General features: G+C 39.2%; 1 protein-coding gene across 2 annotated transcripts; it reads right to left on the reverse strand.

Annotated features, from left to right (window-relative positions):
* Positions 1–137: 137 nt before the first annotated feature.
* On the reverse strand, positions 138–11,037 carry tbx20 (T-box transcription factor 20). 2 transcript variants are annotated; one of them, XM_058053361.1, is made up of 8 exons: positions 10,312–11,037; positions 9,654–9,894; positions 8,881–9,045; positions 8,248–8,356; positions 6,954–7,112; positions 4,671–4,747; positions 3,084–3,196; positions 138–1,495 (listed from the first exon to the last, which is right to left on the reverse strand). In XM_058053361.1, exons 1-8 carry the CDS (start codon positions 10,439–10,441, stop codon positions 1,182–1,184), a joined length of 1,308 nt encoding a protein of 435 aa, XP_057909344.1. In that variant the 5' UTR covers positions 10,442–11,037; the 3' UTR covers positions 138–1,181. The 2 variants fall into 2 exon arrangements, with proteins under 2 accessions (XP_057909344.1, XP_057909343.1); XM_058053360.1 differs by having other exon boundaries at positions 3,084–3,199.
* Positions 11,038–11,185: the final 148 nt, after the last annotated feature.

An 11,185-nucleotide genomic window follows, 5' to 3' on the forward strand; every position in this document is an offset into this window, starting at 1 on the left:
ATATATGTAAAAGATATTTTATACATAAATAGGATGGAGAAGCTTTGTTTCATTTTTCTGTGATTTGTCACAGAATAAAATCATCATAAATAAGAAAAAAACCATCAGTGTTTGGGTGGTGATATACAGTATATTTCTCAAGTTTGACAAATAACGCGTTACATTATTTTCAGAGACCATAATAAATATATTGCACTTAAATCAAATCAACAAAGCAACACAACCTTGCTTGGTGCTCAGATTACAACGTAAAAAAGGAACCAAAACAAAACAGAGCGGCGCCATTTTGTACATTTTACATTCATAGAAATAATAAATATTCAGTTTGACTTCCTGAACAAACATACTGTCTTTATGTACACCTGGGAAAACTCCCAAAACTGCAAATATGTTCTTGTAAAAGCGTGGCTGAGCTGTGGAGGAACATTTCCTAAAGTCGTCATTGTGTATGAGTGTGTGGTTTGAAATCCAACTACTGCTTACATCGTCCGGCTTCAGTTGGTGTGATAAATACAACTTTAAATCAATCCCTTTGGGAAAAAAGTCCAATAAAAAATGAGGTTATGTGACATCTTTGTGTAATTAAATATAAATAATGACGTCTCCATGAGGTGAGGAGGTGAACGTTTCCAGTAACGCTTCCAGAAAAAGAAACATGATCAAATATTTGCAGCAGTCGAAGCGAGCTAGTGAGCTAGCTTGATGACATGAAAAAAACAACAACGGACAAAACCCCCAAAACGACTCTTAGTGTGATCGTATTCATTTTGAAGTTACGCTAACGTGACTTTAGCCTGTTAGCTTTAGCCGTCTCCTAGCAAGCGTGTTAGCCTGAATGCTAACCAGGCATGACGTTAACTTTGAAGCATCAAAGTTGAAGCTAAAGTGAAAGAGAACAATTGTAGTCCTTCTACTTCAGTTAGCATGCATGCTGGCGTTGCTGTAGCTCTCTATAGTGAGCAGATGCAGCGCCGCCATCTTTGGAGGCTTTATTATGAACAATTTGATTGACACATGGCGGCAGTCCAGGTTAAGGTTCATGATTCTAACAAGGGTTGGCCATCTTGTCAGCGTCTTTGTTGCCATTGGCGACCGACTGTAAAAGATGGCTGCTGGCAGGTCCTTTTCCATCAGGCCAGCTATTTACACAGATCACAGTCACATGGTGCAAGGGGGCGGAGTCATACAAAGGGCGTCATGACGGTGGAGGAGTGGCGTAGGCCCTGGATGGCGGCATAGGGTCCCTGCTGGAAGTAGTGATGGTAGCGAGGCATGTGGAAGGAAGGGAAGGACGGCCCGCTGCCCTGCATGGGCGTCAGGGGCATGCCGAGGCGGCCGTAGGGTGGCAGCGAGCCCTGGATGGGGTGAGGCAAGGTGGCGGCGCCCGCCCCCATGGCCGACAGCGACTGCGGGTGCTGGAAGCCTGAAAAGCTCGGAGTGGTTCCAGCGACCCACGAAGTCAGAGGCAGATTGTCCGAGGCGCTGAACGCTGAACCTGCCATTACATGACACATGATATCAGCATCAACATCATCATCGTTATCATCATGACACATGATATCAGTATCAACATCATCATCGTTATCATCATGACACATGATATCAGCATCAACATCATCATCGTTATCATAATGACACATGATATCAGCATCAACATCATCATCATTATCATCATGACACATGATATCAGCATCAACACCATCATCATTATCATCATGACACATGATATCAGCATCATCATCGTTATCATAATGACACATGATATCAGCATCAACGTCATCATCATTATCATCATGACCATGATATCAGCATCAACGTCATCATTGTTATCACGTGACACATGATATCAGCATCAACATCATCATCATTATCATCATAACACATATCAGCATCAACGTCATCAACATTATCAAATGACACATGATATCAGCATCAACGTCATCAACATTATCACATGACACATGATATCAGCATCATCATTGTTATCATATGACACATGATATCAGCATCATTAACATTGTTACACATGATATTAGCATTATCATCGTCCTCATGACACATGATATCAGCATCAACATCATCATGACAAGTGATGAATCACCATCACAACGCATGATATTGTCATCTCCTTGTCTTCGTCCTCATCCTCACCTTAATCACTATCATCAAATCCGCTTCCTCATTATCCTCATCTTGGCCATCACCAGTATCGTACTCATCCTCATTATCCTCATCTTGGCCATCACCAGTATCATACTCATCCTCATAATCGTCATCATCACCATCATCTTAATCATCATGACCACATTCTCGTCTTTGCCATCATCATGCTAATCCTCATTAACTTCATCATCATTCTCATTATCCTCATCATCACTATTCTCATTTATTCTCATCCCCAGTCCCAACCTCATCCTCATCATAACCTGAATTATCATCATCATACCCATCCTCATTATTCTCGGCACCATCCTCCTTAGCCTACTCCTCATCATCCTCACCCCCAACTCACTCTCATCATAACCTACATTCTCCTCATCCTCGTCATTGCCACCATCACATCCTCCCCTTCCTCATCTTCCGCATCCTCATCCCTGTCATCACACTCATCCTCATCATACCCTGCATTGTCACCATTACTATCTTCATTATTATTATTATTAATGTCCTCATCTCCTTCCCCATGCAACCTCATCCTTATTATAACCTGTTATCCTCATCCTCCTCATTACTATTCTCATCACTATCTTCATTATCCTCATCATCCTCTCCTTTACAATCCTTGCCTTCATCCTCCTCCTCCTCATCTTCTTAATTAACATCCTTTTCATCCTCATCCCCAACCTCATCCTCATGACCATCTTCATCATAACTCATCCTCTTCACCTTCATCATCCTCATTCCGATCACCTGCTCCTTCACAGTGATCGTCCTCACTTTGTCACCCTTGCTGTCATCCTCACGCCCCCCCCCCCCCCGCCATCATTCCGCTCATCATCATAGTCCTCATCACTATATTTCTCATCACACCCATCATAATCACCCTAACCATCATCATCCTCATCCTCCTTCTCAAGGCTCACCTCTGGCATGAGGCGCGTGTCCATCGTCGCCCAGGTTGTCGTCTTCGCCGGCGTAGGTCCTGATGGGGGAGCGGGCGTATGAGTGCTTGTGGATGAGATTCTCAACACTTTCCCTGCAGCAGGAGTCCAAGAGAAACACCCGGAAATAAATCTCTTTGTTTGTTTTGTTTTTTATAGCTGTTAATCTTCAATAGTCTTTGTAGTTCATATTCATCTTCATATCAGTTTTATCATCTATTATTTCATTCTTGATCTTGCATTTTTTCTTTACCGTTTATTCAATGTATTTATTTATTGATGTATTATTTTTTGTTACTACATTTTGTACTTTGTAACGGTCAATGACAACAACAAAGTTGAATTAGATTTTCCCACCCGGCTGTCATTGCTCCACATTACCACAAGGGGGTGTCGTTTTTCATTTGGCGTTATTAAAAGTTGGGTATCTGTACAGACAACTTTGACTTCAAGTTCACTTTGTGACATCCTGGTAGCTTATAGCATCATCTACATCATTGGGATGAGGTCTACATTTGGAAGGAGACAGACTACAAATTGAACTTTGTGTCAAAAAGCAAACGAAAAGAAGGAAAAAGGCATATTTTGCCCAAATTTAGCTGCAATATTTGAATATTTGGGTTCTTAAATGTTAAAATATACGTCAAATAAATACATGAAACACTGCATTTATGACATATCTTCTTCTGTTATTCGCATACTTTGCTTTTCATGTCATTTTAGCCGATGTATGTGCATTTCATACTTGGTGTTGTAGTATTTTTATCTGACATATCGCAGTTTGTTGTTGGTGCAGACCTCCTCAGCAACCATCAAGTGCATTATCTCATTTAAGTCTCGTCAAGATGCACTTCTCAAAGTACAGTGACACAAATTGTTGCTTTGTGTGTTTGTGTGCGTGTCATGTGTTCAGCGTCATGACAGCCATGTGTCCACATTAGCACCCCCACCCATCCAGACCCCCCTCCTTCAATTAGGTTAGGAAAGTGCAATATCTGTCAGCAGACCGGAACATATGTGTGGTGTGTGTTTTTGTAGCCCACCCCTACCCCACCCCCTTTGGCACACAAAGTCCCACAATGCACTGCAGGCGTGGGAGCGAGTGGGTGGGGCCTGCTGGCTTCAATCACTCAGTGCAGCCAATTGGATTAAAGTGTGTTTGAGTGCAGCGGGCGACTCCAGACTAATGTGATTTGTGCTGCTCCCCAAAGATCAATTGATCAGGTCTAATTCACAGCCCTCAAACACACACTGACACTGTGTGTGTGTGTGTGTGTGTGTGTGTGTGTGTGTGCACCTCATGATGCGGGATTGAAGGAAACAAGCAGTTAGTTTGATTTTTAGTTGGAATGATGAGAAGCTTCTTCCAAGAACATCTTATCCAGACAAAATTGGTGTGTGTGTGTGTGTGTGCTCTCTATCTCTCTCACGCTCTCTCTCTCTCTCAAACACACACACATATGGCGTTGAAAGAAATGAGTAAACGCAAATTATGTTAAAAACACAAATAAAACACACACTCCCTCCTAAAAAGCAAACACACATTGCAGGTCCCAGAATTCCTTGTACCTCTCCATGTCGGTCAGCCGCGACGAATCCCGGAATCCTTTGGCAAAAGGGTTGCTGTCAATCTTCAGCTTGGTGATCTAACACGCACAAATAAACACACATTTTAGCCTTACTGCTTCTTTTAGTCGCGCCCACACCATCCTTAAAGGGGAACTGCACTTTTTTTTTGTAAATTTTGCCCATCATTTACAGTCCTTATGTGAAACATTAACTCTTTCCCTTTTCTGTGCCTTCTAGCACGAGAAAATGAGTTAATATGAGCTAGCTAACAATGGGCATCATGGGAAATACGTAAAAAAACAAAAAACGCCAACAGTGTTCTATTCACATAACGGACTTCTATATTAACCAAGCTAAAGTGATGTTATTAACATGAAAAACTATATTTATCTGGCGGATTAACGCAACACCCTGCTAGCCGTTTGTCTCAGCGTCATTCACAGATGAAAGAGTGGATACCAAGCTCTCAATTTTGCTACAAAGACTCAACAAGATGCACCTTTGCCATCAGCATTTGTTTACCTAAGGACTGCAGCACACGTCATGTGCTGGAAGACACAGCCATTCCAAGGAGAGCGGACATTGTAATTGTTGTCGCTGTATCTATGCTGTTATTGACAAAAGTAGCCTATGCTAAATTCCTCCATGTGAAATCAATGTGCGAGGAAAGATGTTTCGATAATATTTTTAATAATCGAAAAACGGTATTACCAGTATTACATGTAATCATCAATGTACTTGTTCTTGCATGATCACTCATCAAACGATAAAACGCTGTTAAACATTTTTTTGGATGGCTTCGTAATGTAAATAGGTCATAATAATGTCATAATAATACACAGAAATTGTGAATTATGAATAATGGGCAAAAAAAGTGCAGTCCCCCTTTAAGTAGCCTCTATTATGGCATTCCTGGTGGATCCAAATGAAGAACAGGACTTTTTTGCTTCGAACGCTGCAAAAGGTTGCTGTTAGTTTAAAACGGAGGTGTCCAAAGAGCAGCCCCAGGGGCCAGGTAAGGCCTGCATCAGAACATCAGAAGGATGATAATTTTTTTAATGCAAATATCAAAGGTTATAATATTTTGAAGGTATTAACTTTCTAGTAGGGATGCCTGATAGTATGGGCAGACCAATACTAGCATAAAAAAGGCAAATCAAGTGAAAACATTTCTGTTCCCCGGTGCGGGCATGACAGAAAATGTTAGAATTGTGTACAATAACTGTGCAATAACCATGCAATAAACACACCTGTGACCTGGTCAACATGTAAATAACTGTATATAGTGTATATAATTCCTATTTGTATTTGTATTATCCTGGTTTTGCACTTCATCTGCTCTTGTGTGCAACTTTTGCTGCTGTAAACCTGAAATATCCCCCTCGTGGGTCTAATCTTATATGAGACCATGAAGAATCATTGAACGCACCACTGTATTAGTCTAGGTTTTCACACTTTGCACTTGACTTTGTTTTTATAGGGATGTTTGTGCCTGAATAATCTTTGGATTATGTTGATTTTTATGTATTTAACAAACGCATTCCTCCATTTTATCAAAAGGTTTAGGCCAGGGGTCTCAAACACGTGGCCCGCGGGCCAAATGTGGCCTGCAGGACACTAGTTTAGGCCCCCTATTTTGCGAGTTAGCATGTGTCTCAAGACCCTGCAGTTGCGCAATATGTTGTAAATAAAGAGTATAAATGTGACTATAGTGGTGTTTTGTCATGTCTACAGGGCTCTAATAATGCTTTGTTCATTTTAATCTGAAAAAAATAATTTGTCTACCCACCAACTATATGTGGTTTCTTAAGTTTTTATTATTTGCCGTTTTATTATTATTACTATATTTATTTATTTATTTATTACTGATTGATTGATTTTCTTTATTCTTGATTTGTTTATTTATTTTTCATCTTATTTTGTGCAGAAAAATAAAAATTAAGATATTTGAGAACAGTGGAATGTTTTATCAGAGCTTTTCTTGTAGAAAATCGAAACCAAAGCACTGAAAAAGTTTGTATATTTTTCTGTTTTTAATAAATGCGTTTTTTTTGGGGGAGGAAAACCTGATGCGGCCCAGTCTCACCCAGACCCTAGTTCCAGTGGCCCCCAAGTAAACCGAGTTTGAGACCCCTGGTTTAGACACTACACCTTCATGTCTCATGCTGAAAAGTGTGTTTGTATATAATACAGAGCTACCATGCCAATATGGTAACATGCCAGTGTGTCGTGTTCAGAGGTCATACTTGATGGCGACCATACAAGAGCGTGTGAGCGACTCACCAGCTGGTTCTGGTAGGCGGTGACGGCGGTGAAGACGGTCTCAACAAAGACGAAGGTGCGGAATTCCTCCGACTTGAAGTTGAGCAGCGATGCCGTGTGCTCCTTCTTCTTGATGATGTGAACCCGAGGCTGGTACTTGTGCATGGAGTTCAGGATGATCTGCACATCAGAAACATATGAATGTTTACATTCATATTTTTAGCACTACTTGTTGCCTTCTCTTTTCATGCTTTTGTTATGCCTTTTTTTATTTAAATGGTAGTGCTGATTTTTTTTATATTGAAGAACTGCAGATTTTAAGATCATTATAATTTTCCCCATTACACGAGGTTAAAAAAATCTATCCTCAACAATACACAAAATAATGCAATTTATTTCTATGGAGCTGTATTAGGTCATGTGAAAATTCAACTTTTGACATTGAATTCTGAAAAATACATATTCCAAAATTAAAATAAGCAAAATATAATTATGAGTCTTTTACGAGTAATTCCTTTAAATTTATAATTTATTTTCATTTTTCACTTTCATGTGTTTGGATTTTCACGTTCAAATGTTATTTGTTACAATTTCAGTTACTTTTTCACACTTACAGCTCTCCCTTTTTCGGGTCCAAGTATCTTATTCTACAAATATTGAATATGCTGACGTATATTTCAAAATTCATGTGTCTTTAGATTGAAAATGTTATTTTTTCCAGTAAAAAACTTTTGTCTCGTCATATAGCTATACTTCTAGCACATTTTCAGTATTAACTATTATTAAATAGTATTAAATATTTCTCATACTAGTATTAAATATTTCTCATTCGCGTCTAAATGTTATTATTTATTATACTTTTTATATACTTGAATTAATAGATGCAAGATTTGACTAAATAAGATTGTCAGTGTAAAAAAATCTGGAAATTGTCATTAAAGATATGTCATAATACATTTTTTATAATACATGTTTGTTTTTGTCAATACCAAAACTTAATGTCAGCGTTCTGACACCATAATGCACAGTGAATATTTACTTTATTAATAAAAATACAATTTAATAATCGCTAATAAAAAGCATACGTGGTGCCTTCAGTGACAACAGGATTGTAACTAATTTAATCGTCACACACCTTAAACGTCAACATATACGCGTAAATATATCTTATGATATATTCTAATAACTATTACATTTTAGACGGCTTCAGTCTCTAAGAAACTGTTTTAAATTAAAGAAGCGCAACGAGTGGTGTGAAACGCATTCCTCCACGAATATTTTATTTTAAATTTGAATAATCCAAAGGAAAACTCACATGTCCGTGTTGGTCCAGTTCGTTGTTGGTGAGTTTGACTTTCTCAAAAGAAACCATTTGCTTCATCAGCTGTTCTCCGCTGAAAGGAGAGTCCGGATGAACGTACAACCTGAAAACATGTCATCGAGGCCATGTTAAGTTCTCGCATTTGATTGGCTGAAAGGCCTCTCATTGACACACCAGGCGACCAATCAGCGTGCAGATGTCGCACGCCACACTTTAAATTGTGTTATAGTGACTTTTCAGTGTGCCTTTTTGGCTATTTTTCTTGCTAGTTTTTCGTACATAGCGAGCCAAAAATGTTGAATTTAAGCTAGATTGTGAACATTTTAAGATCTTATTCATTCAAGATGTTTCTTATAATTTAGTGGCTGACCGTAAATGTTTAAAAAATATGTATATACATATATAGCGTATAATGTTTTACCGTGTTTTATACGTCACCAAACACATTCCTATCACGTGGTTTATACAAACCATAATACACAAAATATGTGGTTATTTAATTGCTCAGTTTTTACCTGGAAATAACCTCCCTTAAACCCCCTCCCCCACTTCCACCCATACACACCAAAGCATTTTTTGAATGAATACACAATGCATATTAAGCAGAAGTAAGGGGTGTGTACTGACCTGGCAGGCAGAGGAGGGTCGGCCTTGCCGGCCACCAGCCACGATGAGCGGTGATAAGCATAGCGGTACCTCTTGTTGTCCACCGGGACTATGTCCATCAGGACGATGTACTTGGAGTCCTGGTCCACCCCGGAGAAAGACACACGGATGGTCGGGAACATCCGCCTCAAGGATACACACAGTCACAGTTATTATTAGGATTATTATTAAAATGTTGATTATTATTAGGATTATTAATAGTATTACTTTTATTATTTTTAAAAACGATTCTAGATATGATTTATTTGCGATTTCATTTGTAATGATCAATTTGTATGCAATTATCAATTTTAAAAAGTACAAAGTAAATCAGGGTATGTTGTATACACATAACATAATATTATAAGTATTATATATTATATAAATTATATATATTATAAATTGAGCAATCCTGTCTAATTTAATAATGAATGGCATTTTTATTTGTAAAATAGCCCCAAATTCAAATGCAAACTTATTCTATTACATGAAAATAATCACATTGGCTCCTCTTTACTCATTAAAAAATAATATATTTACTTGAAAGTCTATGTGTTTATTAAGTCTGTTCATAAATTGAGCAATCCTGTCTAATATAATCATGAATGCCATTTTTATTTGTAAAATAGCCCCAAATACAAATGCAAACTTATTCTAGTACATGAAAATAATAACATTGGCTCCTCTTTACTCATTAAAAAAATAATATATTTACTTGAAAGTCTGTGTATTTGAGTGTGTGTCAACTCCTATACCTGCCAGACTTGGTGATGATCATCTCCGTGCCCAGTTCGTGGAACTTGTCCCACAGTTCTTTGGTCTCCAGGTTGCAGGAGATCTTGGCCATCTCCTCGCTGGGGATGCCGGGGTTGGTGGGAATGAGAGGCTCCGTGCACGCCGCGGGCACGCTCCCTCCGAAGTCCCCGTGGACTTCCAGGGACGACGAGAGGTCGGCGAGAGGGGGCTGGCTGCAGGACGACTTCTCCACGAACTGTTCTGATGGACCCACACACACTAAAGTATTATCATTCCTATAGTTTCTTAATGGAACTTTTTATACAAGTAATTGTATTGTTCGTATTCATACTGGGATTAGAATTGTTTTTTATAAAGTATGCAGAATAGGATGTGCAAATATTGTTAGGAAATAGGTTGTAATTTAGAACATTTATCTGCTTCGACAATTAAAATAAATAATCTTTAAATGAAGCTGCTTAGGTAATAACACTGACACACGATTGCTTTGAATATCTAATAATTAATTACACGGATTTTTAGGTATTTAGGCCTATTTTTTAAGTCCAATGACATTAAATGACTAGTTTAAATGTGCAAAATTGAGTTTACGAATACAGTATTCCCTCCTCTTTTATGCAAAAAAAAAAAAATCGAAATAAAGTAGTAGTGTAATACCGAGGGGCTTGATGGTGCTCTCCTCGGCCTCCTTTTCCTTGCTGGGCTTCCCGCTGGACATGAGCGCGGCGATGGAGAAAGCGTTGGCCCGGGAGGAGAGCTGCGGTTTCGGGGAGGAAGTGTATTCCATATCGCTGAAGAAAAAAAACCCAACCGATCTTCTATTAAAAAAATAACATTAAAAAATCTTTAGCAAGCAAAGCTATCACCCCCGTGGAGAGGTGCGCGAAAGCCTGACGTCAGCCCCCCCAACAGACTGGAACCTTCACCAAGTCCAGAGTGAGTCCATGATGGAGGACCGTTTCCACAAAAAGCAGAAGAAGAAAAATAAGAACTTCCAGGTGACTTCCACAGTGGGTCCCTGAGGTGGCAGGTCTTTCGGAAGATTGTCTCCAACTTCAGCTGGTCCTTTTTACAGTACTCCGTCCTCCAATCAGTGGACAGCCTTCCACGTCACGCTGTCCCGCCTCAGCAGCCAATAAAACGCTGCCTTGCTTGGACATGGAGGTGGGGAAGGCGGTGAGGAATGACCTCATGGTCCAAGGTAGTTTCAACAGTGGAGCTTCTTCATGTAAAATCCACACATTGTTCACTGTCCACTTAGAAGCTGTTTTGAATCTTGAATCTTACCTTTCCACTCAGATTGAGCAAAAGAGAACTTAAAAAATCTGCAAATGAAAAGCGAATAGCCGACAGCAAACCTTTCCTAATCAGAGTGAGACCTCCTTATACACATTGGAGGCTAACAGCACAACTGGACTGTACCATTATCACAGGTGACCTATAGATGTACCCTTATCATGTATGCAACATAAATATCAATTAACAAACATTGTAACATCAACCTCATTACATTTCGTACAGTATTTACGCA

This window comes from Doryrhamphus excisus, chromosome 17 (assembly GCF_030265055.1).
Source record: "Doryrhamphus excisus isolate RoL2022-K1 chromosome 17, RoL_Dexc_1.0, whole genome shotgun sequence".
NCBI lineage: Eukaryota > Metazoa > Chordata > Actinopteri > Syngnathiformes > Syngnathidae > Doryrhamphus > Doryrhamphus excisus.